Genomic DNA, 22,996 nt, shown 5'->3' with positions numbered 1-22,996 from the left:
CTTGGCAGTTTTGGCACTTTCGAGAGCCGAGGCAAGCTCGGACTCTCGAGTCTTTGAGTCACGCTCCAAACTCTCATGCTTCTCCATGAGAGCCTGGAGCTCTTGCCGAACCACCGCCACCTGCGCCTCCTGCTTTTCTCGCTCTGCCCGTTCCGCGGCCGCATTACGTTCGGCCACGGACACGGCCTCCTTCAGGGTCGCCACCTCGTTCGTGGCCCCTGCAGTACCCATGTTATCCTTGTTATTTTTTGTTGCAACCTAAATCCTTTTCTGTAAGGTACAAGTTCAAAGAGGTGTTACTCACCTTCTTTGTCCTGGAGCTGCTTCTTGGCGCGGCCGAGCTCTTGCTCGGACCGCTCGAGCTCCTGCTTCAAAGCACCGACCTCCGCAGTCAGTGCGGCAGAGGTCAGCAGCGCAGCCTGCAACCCATATTGACATAATTTTTTAGCAACCCTGCGTATATCTTTTTTTTTTCAGATCCTCGGTCCGGCTTTTCTTTCCGAACACCGAACCGAGCATCAGGGGCTACTGTCTATGCGGTATTACATTGCATATTTTTAACTTCTTACCTCAAAGCCTGATAGAAGGCTACTGCAGGCTTCGGTCAGCCCGCTCTTGGCAAGCTGTACCTTTTGAACCACCGCACTCATAATAGTGCGGTGTTCTTCCTCGATGGAAGCACTCTGGAGCGCCTCCAACAAATTGTTCGGCGCCTCCGGTTGGACGGAAGCCGCCGGCATCACGGTCTTGCCCTTCGTGTGAAGGGGCCGCCGGTCGGACTCCGGAACCACTGCGGGTTCTGATATGGAGTCCGGCGCAAAGTCCGGGAGGCTGCCTTGTGGCGCCTCCGGAGCCTCCCCCTGATGGGTCCCTTCTTGGGATCCCACCTCGGCGTCCTCGGTGTCGCAAGGGGTGAAGGCGGTCGGGATGGAGTCTACATCCGACGGAGCCAACGACCCGCTCGATGAAGCGGGGAGATCATCATTGGCCGGACTACAGGCAGCATGCGGCATCAGAATGACACTATGTGACACAGAAAAAGAAATTATAAATCATTTAGGAATCCGGATACTTACGATCTCGCCGGAGGCCTGGCCCTTGAAGGCCATTCTTCCTCGCCAACGTTGATATTGGCGGAGCTGTCCGGGGGAATAGTCCTTCCCCTCTTGGACCCTTTGGCCTCCCATGTTGGGGAAGCCTTCCTCTTCCTCTCTCCCTCCTCTGGGAGAGAGTCCTCCTTCTCCTCCTCGTTTTCGGGGGAGGAGTCCGCCCCGGAGTCGTCGGACACCTGAAAACGGGAACTCTTTCGAGCACCCGTGGCCTCCTTCTTGGCCTTCTTCTCCGGCACCACGTGTGGTGCCGGAACCAGCAGCCTCGCTAGACGGGCGTCTACTGGGTTTTCTGGCATAGGAGCCGGGCAGATAATCTGCTCCGCCTTCCTCATCCAGTCCTGTCAAAGGAAAAGGGGAAATAAAAACCCGCATAGTGTCAAACTATGAAAAGCAAGTGTCCCGTAAAGGGGTAGAATCACTTACCTCATCGGCTTGGTGTTGCGAGCGAAATCCGCGATCTTCAGTCGCGGATGCAGGGGCTTCGGCGCCCTTGAACAGCACCCTCCAGGCGCCTTTGTACGTCGTGTCGAAGAGCCCGCTCAGCGCCTGGTGCTGTTCCGGATTGAACTCCCACAGATTGAATGCCCGCTCTTGGCATGGGAGAATCCGGCGGACGAGCATGACTTGGACCACGTTAACCAGCCTGAGCTTCTTCACCAGCTTCTGGATACAGGCTTGGAGTCCCGTCACCTCCTCCGAACTACCCCACAGCAAGCCCTTCTCTTTCCAGGAGGTGAGCTGCATGGGGATACCAGATCTGAACTCGGGGGCCGCCGCCCACTTAGGGTCGCGTGGCTCGGTGATATAGAACCACCCCAATTGCCTCCCCTTGACGGATTCCACGAAGGCCCCTTCGAACCAAAGGACATTGGGCATCTTGCCCAACATGGAGCCTCCGCACTCCGCTTGAGTGCCCTTCACTACCTTCGGCTTGACATTGAAGGTCTTGAGCCACAAGCCGAAGTGGGGCTGGATGCAGAGGAAGGCCTCGCACACGACGATAAACACCGAGATGTTGAGGATGAAGTTCGGCGCCAGATCATGGAAATCCAGGCCGTAGTAGAACATGAGCCCCCGGACAAAGGGGTGAAGTGGAAAACCCAGTCCGCGGAGGAAGTGGGGAAGAAAAATGACCCTCTCATGGGGCCTGGGAGTGGGGATGAGTTGCCCCTCGTCGGGCAGCCGGTGCGCGATGTCGCCGGACAGGTAGCCGGCGCTGCGCAGTCTTTCGATGTGCTCCTCCATAACGGAGGAGGTCATCCACTTGCCTCCCGCTCCGGACATAACTGGGGAAGGTTGAGACGAGATGTGCGGGCTTGGGCGCTGGAGCTCGAGTGCGCAGAGATGGATAAGCAAAGGAGGAAGAAGGCGTAGGTGAGAAGGTGAATCCTTATCCCTTATATGGGCGGGCGAAGTCTACGCGTCCCCCACCGGCCTGGTAAAACTCGCTTATCCCCCAAGCGTCACCATCAATGGCGCGGTTGGGCTACCAACGTCCGTATTGATGAGAATCCCGGATTAAGGGGAACACGATCTCTGCTTCGACAAGACGTGCCAAGGAAACCGCTTCGCTAAATGCGCTGAGGTGGTAGAGTAAAAAACGATCCAAGTAATGGCTTGGTAGTGGCGTGACGTCATGCCGCGAAAAACGTCAGCAAATCGAACTTGTGTATATATTATTCTCTCTACGGTGGAATGTGGAATTTATTTTGCAGAGCCGGACACTATCCTGGTGTTCACAATCTTCTATCATTCGGAGGAGGAACCCGCCTTGCAATGCCAAGCAATATACGCGCCGGACTTATCGTCATTGAAGCCTGGTTCAGGGGCTACTGAGGGAGTCCTGGATTAGGGGGTGTCCGGATAGCCGGACTACCATCATCAGCCGAACTATCATCGGCCGGACTATCATCATCGACCGGACTCCAAGACTATGAAGATACAAGATTGAAAACTTCGTCCCGTGTCCGGATGGGACTTTCCTTGGCGTGGAAGGCAAGCTTGGCGATACGGATATGTAGATCTCCTACCATTGTAACCGACTCTATGTAACCCTAGCCCTCTCCGGTGTCTATATAAACCGGATGGCTCTAGTCCGTAGGACAAGAACAACAACAACCCTTACAATCATACCATAGGCTAGCTTCTAGGGTTTAGCCTCCTTGATCTCGTGGTAGATCCACTCTTGTAAACATCCACAATATCAATATCAATCAAGCAGGACGTAGGGTTTTACCTCCATCAAGAGGGCCCGAACCTGGGTAAAACATCGTGTCCCTTGTCTCCTGTTACCATCCGCCTAGACGCACAGTTCGGGACCCCCTACCCGAGATCCGCCGGTTTTGACACCGACAAGGACCGTACCTGCAATCAGACTAATGACTACGAGCATCGACCAAATCTAGACGGACCCGCTGGAGACCAACGCCGGCCAGGATCCAAATAGTTTCACCAGGGACCACGTCAACTAGATCCATGCAGATCTACCGGAAATACACCTCCACACGCCTCTTCCAATGCTAGGCGCACCACCATCACGGGGATGGGCAGAGAGGACGTTATTGTGACTCTAGGGCAACACCGCCACCTCGTCGCCCTGACCGGGACACAACACCTACCTCCCACATAAACTGCCGATCGTAGGAGGAGGATCACATGTACTGAAGAAGGGCCTACATAAGGTTTAACCCCGAGCATTGTCGACCAGGTGGAATAAGTTAACTTTATGGACGAAGGCCAGACGACTCAACAACCCTAGTCATGGGGAAGAATCCCAACCTACTATTACAACTACCCTACCATCAGCTTCACATCATCTCCCCTTCACCTGGTACCGGTGAGGTCAATTGAGGAGAGGGGAGACCGACGATGCGACAGGGGAGTCAGAGACACACACTATGTTGTTTTCTAGACACTTGACGTACACCACCATTAATGGACATTAAAGCCGAATCTTTGATTTGGTGGCAACATAAGGAGGCTAGGAAGACACCGATGGACGTAACTAGCGAAGGGGAAGAGGCAATGGCAACCTTTACAAGACCTAGGTTTTTACTATATCATTTTTTGTTAGATTTGCAGGTCCATTGATGGGGTTGAGGTAGTCGCTCAGATTTGTCAAGCATGCGCTAGCTCGACCAGCGGAAGGAGATGGAGTGGCTAGTGTAAGAAAGGAAGGGGGGAGCGGCGAGGATGACCGCTCTCGTTACGTGGAAGCTCGGAGGGTCACGCCAGTTGTCTAGTATTTTATGGCCAGCGAGGAGGACCGCTCTGGCTACGTGTATGCAGCTCGTACCGTCACGCCAGTTTTCTAGTCCTTTAAGGCAATATTTTCCTTCTTTGGAAATTTATGGCCACGTTTCAAATCCAGCTAATATTAACAGCTGTTACACGGTATACTACGCCCAGCGGAAGGAAAGTTAATCAATTCCATCGGGCGAAAAGGCGTAAACAGGGAAGGAAATCATAGAATTATGGAAAGAAATCAGTGGAAAATCAATACAACCTGTTTTCAAAAGGAAGCGCCGGGTAGCCGCCAGCTAAGCGCGCACGCAGCCACCCCCGGGCAGGAGGAAAAAAAGACAGCCGCCGCAAGTGGAAAGCGAGAGAGCGCCCCGCGGAATCATTAACTCCTAATCGCTCCCCCTGACAGAATTTAATCCCGAAATCTCGTAATTTACTTGCTTTACTAATCACGCTTAGCGATTTAGTCTCCCCCCTCCCTCCCTCCGCCGCAGCCCACCACCTCTTCTTCCTCCCTCCCTCCCCTGCGCTGCTGCTCCCTTTCCCCCCACGGCCCTCTCGCCGCCCGAATCCGCGGCGCCGCAGCCGGAGCCCGAGCACGCCGCGCGCACCGAGCCGGATCTGCGTCCGCGATGGAGGCGATTCGCGCGTGATTCTCCGAGGGAGTGAGGGGGCTGGTGAGGCTTTCGCCGGCGTGATGGCGCCGCCGGAGGAGGCCGGCGGCGGGGACCAGTTCCCGGTGGGGATGAAGGTGCTGGTCGTCGACGACGACCAGACGTGCCTCGCCGTGCTCAAGAGGATGCTCGTCCAGTGCCGCTACGACGGTGAGCGGATTCTCCTCTCCTTCCCGTCTCGCTTGCTGTGCTGTGGTGGTGTCGTGTTGCTCCGGTGCCGCCTGATTGGATGCCGACGTACGTAGGTCTGGCGGCCTATAGGCTCCGTTGCTTCGTAGCTGTGTTTTGGTTTGTCCATAGTTGGAAAACTCATGCTTATTAGGAGTTTGATTTGCTCTTTCCGTGTTTCTAGGGGATTCTCAACGGTCTTGTAATCCTCCGTTTTCGAGAAATTGTGCCCCCTTCTCCCGGTTTTATCTGTCTGGGGAATGGATTTCTGATATGTGTTTGATTAAGGACTGGTAATTGCGTTGGAGATCTGACTGGATTCGTTCCATGGGAAGAATCTGAGCAGGCTCATGTGTATTGTTGCTGATTGCTAATTTGCAATGCTTAATCCATTTGCAGAAGTATTAGGATTAGATTCTGGTGATTCACGCGAGTTTCCAGTTATGATTCTAGCTAGCACATAAACAGCGCATGCAATGTCTTTAGGAATAGATAGTTGATGCACCTATTTTCTGCCTTTTATTACCGTAGTAATCTTATTTTAGGCCTAATGACCGAAAATGGTTGATGTACAGTTCGGTTCTATTTGGGAACAGTAAGTTAGTACACGTACTGCAACACGCTGTCAATATAATCCAACTGGAAACACATGTACCGTCTGATCAGGGCTGACGTGGGAGTGTTTCCCGGCGCTGTGATGCTCGCTCAACCCAATTAGTAACGATGTATCTATTTGCTCAACTGTAATGCCTGTGTCTATTTATTTGCGCAACCTTAATGTTGTTTCTATTATTCACTGCATATATGAGCTCATATGTATCCCTTGCCTATAGACTCTACTTTGGGCGCAAATGCCCAGACACATACATAGGGAAATAGTGTAAGAAGATAACCAGGCTCCTGATTGCGTTGTATTGTTATTGCTGCTATTGCTTAATTTTCCTATTCTGTGCATAGTGTACTTACTAGGCATTCATGTGGATGGGTAGCTTTTGCCCTAGGAAGCTTGAAGGTTACAACCTGTGGAGGTTGTACCCCCAGAACCACAGTAAGTGTGCTATGAATGCTAGTGTGGTACAAATCTAATATGTGGGGAGGGGACATGTCTGTCTCCATTTGCTGGACATAATGTTTGAGAAAATTAGCACCAGAGGCTGCTGGACTTGATTGTCTTATCTGATGTTGCTCCAGTTGAATGATTTTTCCGCTTACCCTTTCCAAAGGTCAGTCCAGCATTCTTGACACACGTCGCGACGCCATGTGCTTGCTTGTGTCGCAGTTAAACAAGGTGTTGGATTTGATTGTCTTATCCAATGTTGCTACAATTGAATGATGTTTCCTACTATAAATATAAATGTAAATGCTAAGTAGTTGGTACCGTTTCGAAAGCCGGTTCAGCATCCTTGGTGGCTTGACACGTGGCACCACCATCTGCTCGCTCGTGTTGCAATCGGACAAGGTGTGCATGGTTTTTCCATGATGGGAGCCATGCTTGCATGGCTTGCACTATTTCCTTTCTCTTCTGGGTGCATGGGTATATGTTTTTAGTTCTCTAATAAATTTTGTTGTTGCTTTTCAATCGCACGTCAAATAATGATCCATTTGCCTCATTATATTTTCTGCAGCAAGATCTTCAAATATAGACCCACTTGTACTTACTTCAGTGAAATCGGTGGTCCTGCCTTCTGCGCTGAATGCATGGTGATTTAGTGCAGTTGGTAGCGAGCATTACACCTCATGTCGTCTTTGATGAATGAGTTCTCTAACCTATGCCCCCCTTTCAATATCTATTGAAAAGTTGAAAGGCCAAAGGCCCGTGACTCCACGGAGCTTGTAGCGTCTGTGATGCTTTTATTTGGCAAGGTTTACTTTGGGTAATAACTGCACAAAAAATATCCACCATGTTCCATGTAAGACAAAACCTGAAGTAAGCAGATACAAAAGAAAGACCAGTATAAAAACACTCGGGAACCAGAAAATGAATCTCCTAATGTCTCAGGACAAGACATGCGTCATGTGGTAGAAGCACCCTATGGTTGGCTGCCTGGAGGACGCTCTTCCCCGAGAGCTCCCAAATATAGAACAGGACAGCTCAAAACATTTTGTACACCCACAAACATTTTGAAACGTTCTGTCTGGATATACATGACTTGTTCATTCGGTAGACGCATTATACTGTCACTGCCATTCAGTGTATGTTGCTCTATCCAATATATGTTACTGTATTGTTTTCTGCTCCATTATATGATCCTTTTTTTTGTGCAGCTACAACTTGTTCTCAGGCCACGAGAGCATTAGCTATGCTGCGAGAGAACAGGGGTGCTTTTGATGTTATAATTAGTGATGTTCACATGCCTGATATGAATGGATTCAGGTTACTTGAACTTGTAGGCCTTGAGATGGATCTTCCAGTTATTAGTAAGTAAATTCTACTATCTCCTGCGTTCGAGAAAAAGATTCTACTATCTCCTATTCAGTATGTTCACTTGTGAATGGGATGCGATACTAAAGCTTGTTGGTGACATTTCAGTGATGTCTGCTGATTCAAGGACAGATCTAGTGATGAAAGGAATAAAACATGGAGCATGTGATTATTTGATTAAACCTGTCAGGATGGAAGAGTTAAAAAACATCTGGCAACATGTTGTGAGGAAAAAGTTTGGTGGAAACAAGGAACATGAGCATTCAGGTAGCTTAGATGATACAGATCGGAACAGACTAACCAATAATGATAATGAGTATGCTTCCTCTGCAAATGATGGAGCTGAGGATAGCTGGAAGTCTCAGAAAAAGAAACGGGATAAAGAAGAGGATGACAGTGAATTGGAAAGTGGCGATCCTTCTAATAATTCGAAGAAACCAAGAGTTGTTTGGTCAGTCGAGCTCCATCAACAATTTGTAAATGCAGTTAATCACCTCGGAATAGACAGTAAGCTTTTGTTACCTGCTTTAGTACTTATTTTATCAACTTTGGTGTTTATTAGTACATTACTGTAAGTAGGATAAAAGTCCTTTCTATATTAGTTTTATCAAGCAAGTGTGGTTACTCTTGAACACCTATAATTTAGAAGTATGCCAATTCTCTTCACTTTTGTGTCTCATTTTATTTTTAATATTTCTACAGAAGCTGTTCCCAAGAAAATTTTGGAGTTGATGAATGTCCCTGGTTTAACTAGGGAAAATGTCGCCAGCCATTTGCAGGTGTGATTATTGTCTTCAACCTTTTTAGTATCCTTTTGAGATGATGTATTGAACTTATGTTTACTGGTGACTTCTCTATTTTACTGGTTTCTACGCTCCTGGATGTTAGTAATTGATTACATTTTACACCTCAGTATCCTATTTTAGTGGATTGATGCTGACATGCTGGTTATCTCCGTTGTGCATTCCATTAGTTCCAACAGGTTATATTGCCTGATGTCTTCTGAGCCCAAAACTATCCTTATTACCTCCAGATTCATCATATACTCCTTCCGTAACACACATAAGTGACGTTTTTGGACATGCCTTCAGTCATATTTTTAAACCTGACTACAAATATCATTTTAATTATTTTGTTTGAAAAATTGAAAAATCATATTTCTAGATTTGTCTCAAAAAATATTTGTTGAATATTATGTTTGTAAGTCTTGTACATATGCTGTATTATAAATCAGTGGTCAAAGTTACATCTTGAAGACCGCGTCAGCTGCGAGGGAATAGCAGTTGTAATTTGTTTTTTGCGAAACAGTATGCTGAGTTGATTTCTTGCGGTTACTTCATGTCAGTTATACATGATAATCGTGCTGAAAGGAATGCATTTTTTTCTATTTGCAGAAATTCAGATTGTATCTGAAAAGGATAGCTCAGCATCATGCAGGAATGACCAATCCATATGGTGTGCCTGCTTCTAGTGCTCAAGTGGCCTCCTTGGGAGGACTTGATTTCCAAGCTTTGGCTGCTTCAGGTCAAATCCCTCCTCAAGCCCTGGCAGCTTTGCAGGATGAGCTCCTAGGACGACCTACAAACAGCCTGGTGTTGCCTGGAAGGGACCAGTCATCTTTACGACTTGCTGCAGTCAAAGGAAATAAGCCTCATGGAGAGCAAATAGCATTTGGGCAGCCGATATACAAGGTCCAGAATAATTCATATGCGGCATTACCCCAAAACAGCTCTGCAGTTGGAAGAATGCCTTCTTTTTCAGCTTGGCCCAATAACAAACTTGGTATGTCAGATTCAATGAGCGCACTGGGTAATGTGAATAATTCTCAGAATAGCAATATGGTCTTGCACGAATTGCAACAGCAGCCAGATACCATGCTGTCGGGAACCCTTCACACTCTAGATGTCAAACCTTCCGGCATAGTTATGCCATCTCAGTCATTAAATACTTTCCCAGCTAGCGAGGGTCTCTCTCCTAATCAAAATTCCTTGATTATACCTTCTCAATCGTCAGGTTTTCTAACAGGCATTCCTCCATCCATGAAGCCTGAACTTGTTCTCCCAACTTCTCAATCATCAAACAGTCTGTTAGGTGGGATTGATCTGATTAACCAAGCTTCAACCAGTCAGCCTTTCATTAGTAGCCATGGAGGAAATCTTCCTGGTCTCATGAATAGAAACTCAAATGTGATGTCATCACAAGGAATAAGTAGCTTTCAAACTGGCAATACTCCATATCTGGTTAATCAGAATCCAATGGGAGTGGGCTCTAAACCACCCGGTGTTCTAAAGACTGAGAGCACTGACTCTCTTAACCAAAGCTATGCTTATGCCAACCATATCGATTCCGGCTTGCTGTCTTCTCAGTCAAAAAATGCACAGTTCGGTTTTCTGCAGAGTCCAAATGATGTCACAGGTGGCTGGTCTTCTTTTCAAAATATGGATGGCTATAGAAATACTGTTGGGCCAAGTCAGCCAGTGTCCAGTTCGTCTAGCTTTCAGAGTTCAAATGCAGCCCTGGGGAAATTGCCAGATCAAGGACGAGGAAAAAATCTTGGATTTGTTGGGAAGGGTACTTGCATCCCGAACCGCTTTGCAGTGGATGAGATTGAATCTCCAACTAACAGCTTGAGTCACAGCATTGGAAGCAGTGGAGACATCCCTGACATGTTCGGATTTAGTGGACAGATGTGAAGGCTTCTTGGATTTGTAAGTAGGTAAGCATCATTTCGTAGTCAACTTTGTTGTATTCATGGTAGTGTTTCTTTTGGACAATAATAGATTTTGTCAGCTTAGCAACATCTCGCTTTCCCTTTCCTTTTGAAGTTTTGATGCATTGATTTATTTGTTGTATTGATCCTATTTATTTTCACTTGGTAGCTCTTGCAGCAACTTTTATCAACTTCACATACTCTTCAAGCTAGTCTAGCCGTAGCCTATTAGGGACCCCTGTTAATTATGCTCCTTAGATTTATATATTGATTACTCTCTTTTCTAACATGTGTTCACTTTATAGATTATAATTGAAACACCTGTTTTCTAACATAATTGTTTACTTTGTGCAGGGTAATCACTGGAAAGAATTTAGTGGTTTGATGAATGGTTGCTCTTATTTTTCATTTCATCTTCTTTTTTCTCTGTAATTGGTTTATAAAGGGAATAATTTGTGACAGCATGTTGAATCTTGGTTTATAGAAAGTTGTTCGGTTTAAAGAATTTTGAATTATTTGGTCCTGTCTGCCGTAGCTCCTTGGCCTAGTTAACTTGTGTGTTTGTTTAGTCCCATCTAACAGATTTTTTTTTTGTGTAAAATATTTTCTGCTCATCTAACTTGTATTGCCGTCTCCGATACTGGAAATCAGGGAGGCTATATATTATCTGGTACATATTTATATTTTTAGTTTAGAGGATTAAGAATTGCATCCGAGATCTTGTCTTGAACATATGGCTGTAAAGCCTGTAAATTGCCTTCCTGAGTGGGCCTACAAAAACATATACACATTTTTGTCCATGTAGCCAAGTCTGTCCTCGATATGTTGCTAGTCATTTCTGGCTAGCAATGCCTGATTTAAGCCATCTACCCCAGTAGCAGTACTAGAATTAGCATTTTCACAGTCCTGATCTTCTGGCGCAACCAGAGCCGCCTTCTGCGCGCGCTCTCTGTCCGCTGGGTACGTGCAGTAGAGCAAGGAGTAGATGCTGCAGCAGATGGCCATCGGCACGGCAATCTCCGCGAAGACAGCCTTCGCCAGCGCGGCGGCGTTCTCCCGTTCAGCCATACCGGTGGCGCTGGACGCCGGCTTGTATCCGAAGACCCGCTCCGCCAGGATGCCCACGACGGCCGGCGCGAACGACGAAAAGATCGTCTCGAAGAACCTGTCCAGCGCGTACACCGTCGTCCTCGCCTTCTGCGGCACGATCTCCGCCAGTATAGGGCTGCAAAGGGACCCGAGTTAGCAAACAGCGGAGCAGCAGTGCATGCGAGCAAAGAATCAACAGTGCTGCCACCAGCATCACTCACTTGTTGGTGGCCGGGGGGCACCAGGGCATGACGAAGCCCAGGACGGCGAAGGCGGCGGCGTACGCGGCCCCGGCCGAGGGGTCTATGGGCAGTGCCAGCAGCAGGACGGCGGCCACCGGGACGGTCGACGCCGTGCTCACCTGTGCCAGCGCGACCCTGCCGGCGTTCGGGAACCGCCGGGCCATGGGGTCCCCGATGAGCCCGGCGAACAGCGAGCCGAGCGCCCCGGTCAGCTGGTTGAGGTTGATGATGACGCTGGTCTCCCAGTGCGTGAACCCCACGAGCTCCAGCCACATGGCGGCGAAGGTGAGCGCCGTCCACGGCACCGACCCGGCTACCCCCTGCGCCACCAGGATCTGGAACGTCGGCAATCGCACCACGTCCTTGGCCTCCCCGAGGAGTTCCCTGGCCACCGATGCGGTGCTCTTCTCCGACGCGCTGGGCGGACGGGGGTCCGAGGCGAGGAACCACGTCGAGACGGCGAGCGCGAAACTGAGAAGCGCGAGGATGTGGAATGCCAGGCGCCAGCCGTGGACGCCGAGGAAGGTCGTGGGCGCGAGCAGCACACCGAGTGTGCCCCCCATCATGGCGCCCACGCGGCTCGCCATCCCCAGCCACCCGAACGCCGAGCCGCGCGTCGTGTCGTCGCTGTAGTCGGCCGCCAGGGAGTTCATCGCCGGCACCACCAGCGCCAGGCCGACGCCGTTAAACCCTCTCGCGATCGCCATCTGTACAAAGTAGTCGTGTGTCCCATTTTTAGCTCTAGCTGGCACCGTCACAAGTATGTATTCAAGTAGTAGGCATGCCATGAGGCGGAGGCTGCTGACCTGGACAAAAGTGCCAGAGACGCCGACGAGCATGGTGGGGACGGCCCAGAGGAAGGCGCCCGCAGCCACGACGCGCGCGCGGTCGTGGCGCGCCGCGGCGCACGCCGCGAGCGGGTAGCACACGGCCTGGACGAGCGCGCGGCACAGCGTGAGGGAGCCCAGCGCGGCCGGGGACGCGCCCAGCTCGGCGCCCACCTCCCTGTAAACGGCCGGCAGTAGCGCCTCGTCTGCGCGCTCCAGCAGCGACGCCACCGTCACCAGCGCCAGCGTCCATTGCCTCCGCCGCCGCTGCACCGACGTGTGGGTGCTCGTGCTCACCATTTCCCCGCCCCTCCTCTCCCTAGCCAGCGCACGCGCTCTGATGTCCTCTTCGCCTTGGCCGCTCTGGGAGTCCAGAAGAAAAGCCCCGTAAATAAGGACCGCTCTCGAGTGAGTCTCGACGGGGATGAGATCAACAGAAGTCGCCGATAATTTGATTTTGTTGGTCGGTCGCACCGCATGTTCTATTGGCACGGTGCACTGCATTTGCACTCTTCTGACATTGCACACAATGTACATCGCCGCACGTTTCTCTTCTTGTGCCGCTGAATTATTGTAAGTAGCTACGAACGCGTGAGATGTGTTCAACGGGTGATCGACGTCATACGCCACAGGCTGGGCATGTTCGACAGCAACGGATCACCGACCCAAAACAGATTGCACAGCATCCCTCAGAAAGATCCCACGCATGCATAGTAGTATTTCAATAAAGGGTTAAATTAGAGAGAGAATCATGTACAAGCAGCCTCGTTTAACACAGAATGCGTCGTACTATGTTTTAAACGGCCATTCGCAACGCGTTGAACTCTCGTGTTCCACAATGATGAGATCTTCAGAACTGTAGCGGCGTCACTGCTTCGATAGCGAAGGCTAGTTTTTTTTAGAAATGGAGGCGTACCTCCGGGCTCTGCATCATGATGATGCATGCGGCCAAAAAAGAAAAAATGGGAGAGAATTTCACTTTCCGTCCTCTGCACCAACTAGGGATACATACGGCCATTTTAGTATGAGTACCAAGATAAACATGGTCCTCATAATTTTTTAAATGAGTATCAAGATATTTCTTGATGTATGGTTCTACCACACACCAAGCTTGATCCTCAATAAACGGGGGAAAACCCCTATGCATCACCTGTCAATTCTAGGAATTGAATTCGGGTCGCTAGGCTGCACAACGCATGCCCAACCACTGAGCCAAGGCTCTCTTTGCACCGTATAGAAAATTTTGAGTTAATTCTCATCTATCATAGAACCCCTATTTGTGAAGCGGTGATAACTTGGAAGATATTTTAGAACTGTGGTCACGTTTCACCACATTTTGCAAAAATAGTCCCGATACGATCCATATTTAACGCGCACGTGTGCAGAGAGCACAAGCCATAGAACATATATGTGATGAGTTATTTGCATGTGCGCATAGAAACAACAAGAATGTCACTTAAAAAAACACCCCATATATCATAATCGTCCATTAAGCGTATACCACGCAAGGCAGAACACTATTAACAAGAGCATCATCATCAGAATGGTTAACAAAACCAAATCTCACAATCTCATGTATCACCATATTGGCCCGCCGTGGATGTATAAAGCCTATCCTCTTTCGAGGGTCCCTCAGCTAAGGGGTTCGAAGCTTCTATGAGGGCCTTGAGACTTCCTTGGTGATCATCTGCCTCTACGACGGTTAAGCTATGTAAAAGACTGCAAAGCTCTAATATCAATTGGAATGATCGAGATGGACGTGGAGAGGCTTGAATAGGACAACTAATTGACCGAGATGGACCTAGAGAGGGTTGAATAGGGACAACTAATTTTTTACTACACTTATGAGCAAGTTTAGCTTTTGTGCTACATAAAGTGTGAACCTAAACAATGCTATGATGACATATACAACCTATATGATGTTTGCAAGGTCGAGTGACCAAAGTAAACCACAAGTAAATGAGTTGGGTATAAAATAAGTGGAAACCACGGAGAAGAAGATGTAACCCAATTTACTTCCTTGGAGGGAAATTAGTCGGCGCTGGAGGGGTGGATGTTACCACGAAGGCACACCAACATCGGAAAGGCTCACCAACTTCTCCTAGAGATATCACCAAGCGATTCACAACCAGTAGTGGTAGACATTGAGGCGGCTTCCAAACCTTCACAAACTTTCAGTGCAAACCACAAGTTAATTCCTTCCCGGAGACTCCTACCGCCTAAAAGTCTCCAACCACCAAGAGTAACAAACCTTCAATGAACTCAAAGGAGAACTCAAATTCCTTCGACGGAAATATAGATCGAAGGCTCCTCTCCCTTTTCCCTCAAAAGAGTAGAATGATTTGATTGCGGGGCGTGGAGGCTATGAGGCTTTTGATATTTGAGAAAATGGAGTATGAACGATAAGGAAGCTCAACTTGAATTGGGGAAAGGATAACCCTTGGGGAAGAAGGTGGACCTTTTATAGTTCCACACGAAATTTCCCCGTTGGATACCTTTCAACACCACCCAAAATGTTACCCGGAAACTTTGGAGATACCTTTCGGGGCATCCCAAATTACGGGCCTGACTCTAGGGCACTGACTCCACAAGACAGATGATGCCTCTGTTGTCACCCGGAAGTAGCGCCGGAGGGTGTGCCGGATTCCAGGAGTACCTCTAGGAGCTCCGGATTCCAGAGCTAACTCCGTCTGGCATCATAGGCTTCTCATGTCCACCTGAGGCAGCGCGAGGGGTAGCACCAGATTTTGGCTCGCCTAGAAGGTTACCCCGGAACCTTCAAGGACTTTTTGGGGCACAATGAACTAACACGTTTTGATTGTGACAAGATCAATAACTTGGCTATTTGAGTGGCACTTATCATAGAAATTAGGATGTAGATATTTGGCTATATGAAAGAATTGTGGCTTCACTCTAAGTTCATCGAGAGACCCCTCTTAATAGTGCGGCTTTCCTATACTCACTAAGGATAAAAGAACTATAAAAATGAGTATATTGTCGTGCTTATATCTTTCAAAGTTAGGGGTCAACATCCATTTATGTTTCCAACTTTTGGACCAACCCACATTGTATAAGAGCATCTGCTACCTCTTGAGCTTGCGTTGGTTTTCCCTTGAAGAGGAAAGGGTGATGCAGAAAAGTAGCGTAAGTATTTCCCTCAGTTTGAGAACCAAGGTATCAATCCAGTAGGAGACAACGCACAAGTCACCGAGTACCTGCACAAACAATCAACAACTTGCACCCAACGCGATAAAGGGGTTGTCAATTCCTTCACGGTTACTTGCAAAAGTGAGATCGGATAGAGATAGATAAACGGTAAAGTAAATATTATTATTTTTTGGTTTATAGATCGGAAAGTAAAAGATTGCAAAATAGTAGATCGGAAACTAGTATGATGTAAAAGAGATTCAATATAATGGAAAAGAGACCTGGGGGCCATAGGTTTCACTAGTGGCTTCTCTCAAGATAGCAAATATTACGGTGGGTGAACAAATTACTGCCGAGCAATTGATAGAAAAGCGCAAAGTTATGACGATATCTAAGGCAATAATCATGAACATAGGCATCACGTTCGTGTCAAGTAGACCGAAACGATTCTGCATCTTCTACTATTACTCCACACATCGACCGACTCCTGCCTGCATCTAGAGTATTAAGTTCATAAAGAACAGAGTAACACATTAAGTAAGATGACATGATGTAGAGGAATTAACTCAAGCAATATGATGAAAACCCCATCTTTTTATCCTCGATGGCAACAATACAATATGTGCCTTGCTGCCCCTACTATCATTGGGAAAGGACACCACAAGATTGAAACCAAAGCTAACCACTTCTCCCATTGCAAGAAAGATCAATCTAGTAGGACAAACTAAACTGATAATTCGAGAGACTTGCAAAGATATCAAATCATACATATAAGAATTCAGAGAAGAACCAAATAATATTCATAGATAATCTGATCATAAATCCACAATTCATCGGATCTTGACAAACACACTGCAAAAGAATATTACATCAAATAGATCTCCAAGAACATCGGGGAGAACATGGTATTGAGAATCAAAAAGAGAGAAGAAGCCATCTAGCTACTAGCTATGGACCCGTAGGTCTGTGGTAAACTACTCACGCATCATCGGAGAGGCAATGGTGTTGATGTAGAAGCCTTCCATGATCGAATCCCCCTCCGGTAGGACGCCGGAAAATGCCCTTAGATGGGATCTCATGGGTACAGAAGGTTGCGGCGGTGAAAAAGTGGTTTCGTGGCTCCCCCAGATGTTTTCAAGGTATAAGAGTATATATAGGCGAAGGAGCTAGGTCAGGAGGCCCACGAGGGGCCCACGAGGTAGGGGGCGCGCCCTACCCCATGGGCGCTCCCTCCTGCCTCGTGGCCGCCTCGTTGCGTCTCCTACTTTGTAACGCCCCGATAATTAAGCTACAGTAATTCTTTGCTAATGAGGCCACGTCACCACTGTTACTTTTTCTAATCTCGTTTAGATTCAAAACGGTTCGAATTCAAATTTAAAACAAAGTCAAAAACAAAAGTTTTCAAGTGTCAAAAAAAATGTTCAGACCGTGCCAAATAATTTGTAAGTACTATCAGCGGAGAAACCTTTTTTCATAAAATGTTTAAGTGCTCAAAATAAGTAAATCAGTGACTTAAAAAATTATATCAATGCCTCTTATAATTTCTAAAATATCAAACTAATTTATTTGGGACTAGAACTATTTGTTGCAGAGGGTTAAACTAAAACACTAATTTAGGTGCTGTTTAGATATTTTCTGAAAGCTAAATAAATAGTAAATAAAAAAGTAAAACCGATAAATAGAAAAGTAAAAAAAATTAAAAAAACAAGATAATAGAAATAAAGCAACCCCCCCTCCCTTGGTCCACCCGACCCATCTACCCACCAGGCCGGTCCACCCATATCAAACTCTTCCCTCTCCCTTGTTCACGTAACCGTGGACGATGGCGATGGCCGCCACGCCACAGGGCAATGCCGTGGCGCCCATCCACAACGCCCCCCTTCCTTTATCTACCCCGGCCACCCCGAACCCTAACGCGCCCCTCCCTCTCCCTCTCCGCCTCCCCTCCTCAGACCCCCTCCTTCCCGAGCTCTGCCATGGACGCATCACCGGCGTAGCCGTCATCGCTGCCCTCCCCGCTGCCGGAGACCGCGCTAGGGGCACCGCCTTCATCGCCTACTTCGACTACGTGTGCGAGCTCGGGCCGAAAGCCACCCGTGTGCCCGCTGCCTCCCCGTCCTTAACCTCCGTCCGCCCGGGATCGTCGCCGCCTTCTTCGACGCCGGCCACCTCTGCTGCTCCTAAGCCACTCGATGGGCCTCCTTGTGCCTACTCGGTGAGCACCTCGTCTCCCCTCCCGTTCTTGCGTTGTAGGCCGCCGTCCCCGAGCTCGTCCGAGTTCCCGCTGATGCATATGCGTACGCTGATACGTCTCCAACGTATCTATAATTTTTGACTGTTCCATGCTATTATATTACCTATTTTGGATGTTTATGGGCTTTACTATACACTTTTATATCATTTTTGGGACTAACCTACTAACCGTAGGCCCAACCCAAATTGCTGTTTTTTTGACTATTTCAATATTTCGAAGAAAAGGAATATCAAACGGAGTCCAAACAGAATGAAACCTTCGGGGGCGATCATTTTGGAATGAAAGCAATCCATGAGACTTGGATTAGACATCAGGGAAGCAATGAGGAAGCCACGAGGTACGGAGGCGCGCCCTACCCCCTGGGCGTGCCCCCCACCCTTGTGGGCCCCTCGTGGCTCCCCTGACCGACTTCTTTCGCATATATATATATATCCATATACCCTAAAAACATCGAGGAGCACAATAGATCGGGAGTTCTGCCGCCGCAAGCCTCTGTAGCCACCAAAAACCAATCGGGACCCTATTCTGGCACCCTACCGGAGAGGGGATCCCTCACCGGTAGCCATCTTCATCATCTCGGCGCTCTCCATGACGAGGAGGGAGTAGTTCACCCTCGGGGCTGAGGGTATGTACCAGTAGCTATGTGTTTGATCTCTCTCTCTCTCTCTCTCGTGTTCTTGATTTGGCACGATCTTGATGTACCGCGAGCTTTGCTATTATAGTTGGATCTTATGATTTTTCTCCCCCTCTATTCTCTTGTAATGGATTGAGTTTTCCCTTTGAAGTTATCTTATCGGATTGAGCCTTTAAGGATTTGAGAACACTTGATGTATGTCTTGCCGTGCTTATCTGTGGTGACAATGGGATATTCATGTGATCTACTTAATGTATGTTTTGGTGATCAACTTGCAAGTTCAATGAACTTATGCATAGGGGTAGGCACACGTTTTCGTCTTGACTCTTCTGTAGAAACTTTGGGGCACTCTTTGAAGTATTTTGTGTTGTTTGAATAGATGAATTTGAGATTGTGTGATGCATATCGTATAATCATACCCATGGATACTTGAGGTGACATTGGAGTATCTAGGTGACATTAGGGTTTTGGTTGATTTGTGTCTTAAATAGCTTCATGTTATTTTACTACGGACTCTTGAATAGATCGATTAGAAAGGATAACTTTGAGGTGGTTCCGTACCCTACCATAATATCTTCGTTTGTTCTCCGCTAGTAGTGACTTTGGAGTGACTCTTTGTTGCATGTTGAGGGATAGTTATATGATCCAATTATGTTATTGTTGAGAGAACTTGCACTAGTGAAAGTATGAACCTTAGGCCTTGTTTCCTAGCATTGCAATACTGTTTATGCTCACTTTTATCATTAGTTACCTTGCTGTTTTTATATTTTCAGATTACAAATACTCATATCTACCATCCATATTGCACTTGTATCACCATCTCTTCGCCAAAATCTATACAATTTGCCATTGTATTGGGTGTGTTGGGGACACAAGAGATTCTTCATTATTTGGTTGCAGGGTTGTTTGAGAGAGACCATCTTCATCCTATGCCTCCCATGGATTGATAAACCCTAGGTCATCCACTTGACGGAAATTTGCTACTGTCCTACAAACCTCTGCACTTGAAGGCCCAACAACGTGTACAAGGAGAAGGTTGCGTAGTTGACATCAAGCTCTTTTCTGACACCGTTGCCGGGGAGGCGAGGTAAGCGGCAGTAACACCCCGTCAACTAAGCTCTTTTCTGGCGCCGTTGTCGGGGAGGTGAGTGCTTGAAGTTTTATCTTTAGATCTTGCAATCGAATGTTTTAGTTTCTTGTTTTATCACTAGTTTAGTCTATAAAAGAAAACTACAAAAAAATGGAATTGAGTTTGTCTCATACTCTTCATCTTTTTAATATCTTTCGTGAGAATGATGGAAAGGAAAATTGTGCTCAAGTGCTAGAAGAAGAAGTCTATAAAATGTTTGGCACTAAATCTTTGGATGATGAGCAAGATTGGAATGTTGTTAGTATGAATTCTTTGAATACCCATGATGCTAATGATATGCAAAGCCACAAGCTTGGGGATGCTATGTTTGATGAAGATGATATGTTTAGTCCCCCAAGTTTTGATGAGCAAATTTATTATGATGAAAGCATGCCTCCTATTTATGATGATTATTGTGATGAAATGTATGCTATAAAGAATAAATATAACCATGAAATTTGTCATCATGATGTTAATTTTCCATTGGATTATGCTTCACATGATATTTATTTTGTTGAGTTTGCTCCCACTACTATTGATGAGAATAAACTTGCTTATGTGGAGAGTAGTAAAATTTCTATGCAAAGTAGATCACGAAAAGAATGCTTTATGTCATGGTTATATTGTTGAATTCGTTCATGATGCTACTAAAAATTATTAGGAGGGAGTAATATATGCTTGTAGGAATTTCAATAATATCAAGTTTCCTCTCTATGTGCTTAAAATCTTGAAGTTGTGCTTGTTTTGCCTTCCTATGCTAGCTGATTACTGTTCCCATAAGTTGTTTGCTCACAAAATCCCTATGCATAGGAAGTGAGTTAGACTTAAATGTGCTAGTCATATTCTTCATGATGCTCTCTTTATGTTTCAATTCTTATCTTTTATGTGAGCATCATTGAAATCATCATGCCTAGCTAGGGGCGTTAAACGATAGCGCTTGTTGGGAGTCAACCCAGTTTTATTTTTTGCTTTTGCTCCTGCTTAGTAATAAATAATTCATCTAGCCTATGGTTAGATGTGATTTTATGTTTTAATTAGTGTTTGTGCCAAGTAGAACCTTTGGGAAGACTTGGGTGAAGTCTTTATGATCTTGCTGTAAAAAACAGAAACTTTAGCACTCACGAGATTAGCTGCCATTTTTTACTGGAGAGTGATTTTTGGTTGATTATTTTTGCAGATGATTAATAGAAAAATTCCTCAGGTCCACCAATTTATTTAAGAATTTTTGGAGTTCCATAAGTATACGTTTATTACAGATTACTACAGACTGTTCTGTTTTTGACAGATTCTGTTTTTTATGTGTTGTTTGCTTATTTTGATGAATCTATGAGTAGTATCGGAGGGTATGAACCATAGAGAATTTTAAATACAGTATATATTACACCAATATGAATTTACAATGAGTTCACAATAGTACCTAAGTGGTTATTTATTTTCTTATACTAACGGAGCTTACGAGTTTTGTGTTGAGTTTTGTGTTGTGAAGTTTTCAAGTTTTGGGTAAAGATTCGATGGACTATGGAATAAGGATTGGAAAGAGCCTAAGATTGGGGATGAACAAGGCACCCCAAGGTAAAATTCAAGGACAACCAAAATCCTAAGCTTTGGGATGCCCCGAAAGGCATCCCCTCTTTCGTCTTCGCTCATCGATAACTTTACTTGGAGCTATATTTTTATTCACCACATTATATGTGTTTTGCTTGGAGCATCATTTTATTTTGTTAGTATTTTCTTGCTGTTATTTAGAATAACGTTTTGCATCTCTATTTTCAATAAAAATGTCAAGGATAGCCTTTACCATGCTTATTTTGCAAGTATACATGTTGCTGTTTCAAAACAGAAAGTTTACCGCCGTTGCAAAAATTCCCTAGAGAAGTCAGAGAATGATATAATATTTAAATGTTTTGCATACTGAGCTATGATAAATCTTCTACAGTGTAGTATTTTTCTCATAATTTTTGGAGTTAGGGAAGTATGATGAATCTTGCATTCTTTACAGTATACTGTTTTGGCAGATTGCTGTTATGTTTGCATTATTTGCATATGTTTGCTTGTTTAATGATTCTATTTGAGGATAGGAGTATTAAATATGCAGAGACATTTAGTATGCAACGTTGAATAATAATTTTATTGATTTGTTACAGTAGAAAATGATAAGGTTTTTGCATTGGTTTATACTAACTTATCTCATGAGTTCTTGTTGAGTTTGGTGTGGATGAAGCTTTCGAGATTTAGGAAACTGTGATATGAGAGGAATTAAGGAGACACAAAAGCTCAAGCTTGGGGATGCCCAAGGCACCCCAAGATAATATTTCAAGAAGTCTCAAGCATCCAAGCTTGGGGATGCCCCGGTAGGCATCCCACCTTTCTTCTTCAACAATTATCGGTTAGTATCGATTGAGCCCAAGTTTCTGCTTCTTCACATGATGTGTGCTATCCTTGAAATGTCATTTTGTTATGTTTTGCTTGCTGTTTGAATAAAATACCAAGATCTGAAATTCTTGAATGTTATAGAGTCTTCACATAGTTGCACAATTATTAGAATACTCTATGTGCTTCACCTATATCTTTTGGAGTAGTTTGTCATTTGCTCTAGTGCTTCACTTATACCTTTTTAGAGGACGGTGGTTGTTTTATTTTGTAGAAATTAATGATATCTCATGATTCACTTATATTTTTTAGAGGACGGTGGTTGTTTTATTTTGTCCTAATATAATGGGCATCCAAGATAGGTATAACAAAAACTATCGTATAAAGTGCATTGAATACTATGAGAAGTTTGATACTTGATAATTGTTTTGAGATATAAAGGTGGTAATGTTAGAGTCATGCTAGTTGGGTAATTATGAAATTGAGAAATACTTGTGTTAAAGTTGGCAAGTCTCATAGCATGCACGTATGGTAAACATTGTGTGACAAATTTGAAGCATGGGGTGTTCTTTGATTGCCTTCCTTATGAGTGGAGGTCGGGATCGCGCGATGGTTAACTCCTACCAACCCTTCCCTAGGAGCATGCGTAGTAGTACTTTGCTTCGAGGGCTAATAATTTTTTGCAATAAGTATACGAGTTCTTTATGACTAATGTGAGTCCATGGATTATACGCACTCTACCCTTCCACAATTTGCTAGCCTCTACGGTACCGTGCATTGCCCTTTCCCACCTTGAGAGTTGGTGCAAGCTTTGTCGGTGCATCCACACCCCGTGATATGATACGCTCTATCACACATAAACATCCTTATATCTTCCTCAAAACAGCCACCATACCTACCTATTATGGCATTTCCATAGCCATTCCGAGATATATTGTCATGCAACATTCCACCGTTCCGTTTATTATGACATGC

General features: G+C 46.0%; 2 protein-coding genes across 2 annotated transcripts; one reads left to right on the top strand and one right to left on the bottom strand.

Moving 5' to 3' along the window:
* The first annotated feature begins 4,700 nt into the window (after window positions 1-4,700).
* Window positions 4,701-10,844, top strand: LOC123092914 (two-component response regulator ORR21). The gene is made up of 6 exons (XM_044514771.1): window positions 4,701-5,179; window positions 7,463-7,615; window positions 7,728-8,126; window positions 8,322-8,398; window positions 9,014-10,335; window positions 10,684-10,844. The coding sequence occupies exons 1-5, from the start codon at window positions 5,053-5,055 to the stop codon at window positions 10,310-10,312; spliced, it is 2,055 nt and encodes a 684-aa protein (XP_044370706.1). The 5' UTR covers window positions 4,701-5,052; the 3' UTR covers window positions 10,313-10,335; window positions 10,684-10,844.
* A 148-nt stretch (window positions 10,845-10,992) lies between these two features.
* LOC123092915 (hexuronate transporter) lies at window positions 10,993-12,894 on the bottom strand. Its single transcript, XM_044514772.1, has 3 exons — window positions 12,467-12,894; window positions 11,640-12,367; window positions 10,993-11,554 (listed from the first exon to the last, which is right to left on the bottom strand). The coding sequence occupies exons 1-3, from the start codon at window positions 12,785-12,787 to the stop codon at window positions 11,158-11,160; spliced, it is 1,446 nt and encodes a 481-aa protein (XP_044370707.1). The 5' UTR covers window positions 12,788-12,894; the 3' UTR covers window positions 10,993-11,157.
* Window positions 12,895-22,996: the final 10,102 nt, after the last annotated feature.

The sequence above is a fragment of the Triticum aestivum genome, chromosome 4B, assembly GCF_018294505.1.
Source record: "Triticum aestivum cultivar Chinese Spring chromosome 4B, IWGSC CS RefSeq v2.1, whole genome shotgun sequence".
NCBI classification, from domain to species: domain Eukaryota; kingdom Viridiplantae; phylum Streptophyta; class Magnoliopsida; order Poales; family Poaceae; genus Triticum; species Triticum aestivum.
This window is presented reverse-complemented; position numbering and strand designations above follow the sequence as displayed.

What these genes read in the sequence shown, in the direction of transcription:
- LOC123092914 (XM_044514771.1), top strand. Translation starts at nt 5,053, where the DNA reads ATGGCGCCGCCGGAGGAGGCCGGCGGCGGGGACCAGTTCCCGGTGGGG. An exon ending in CGTCCAGTGCCGCTACGACG is followed by an intron (nt 5,180 to 7,462) that starts GTGAGCGGATTC and finishes TTTTTTGTGCAG; the next exon opens with CTACAACTTGTTCTCAGGCC. An exon ending in GATGGATCTTCCAGTTATTA is followed by an intron (nt 7,616 to 7,727) that starts GTAAGTAAATTC and finishes GTGACATTTCAG; the next exon opens with TGATGTCTGCTGATTCAAGG.
- LOC123092915 (XM_044514772.1), bottom strand. Translation starts at nt 12,787, where the DNA reads ATGGTGAGCACGAGCACCCACACGTCGGTGCAGCGGCGGCGGAGGCAA. An exon ending in TCTCTGGCACTTTTGTCCAG is followed by an intron (nt 12,368 to 12,466) that starts GTCAGCAGCCTC and finishes TACTTTGTACAG; the next exon opens with ATGGCGATCGCGAGAGGGTT. An exon ending in TGCCCCCCGGCCACCAACAA is followed by an intron (nt 11,555 to 11,639) that starts GTGAGTGATGCT and finishes GTCCCTTTGCAG; the next exon opens with CCCTATACTGGCGGAGATCG.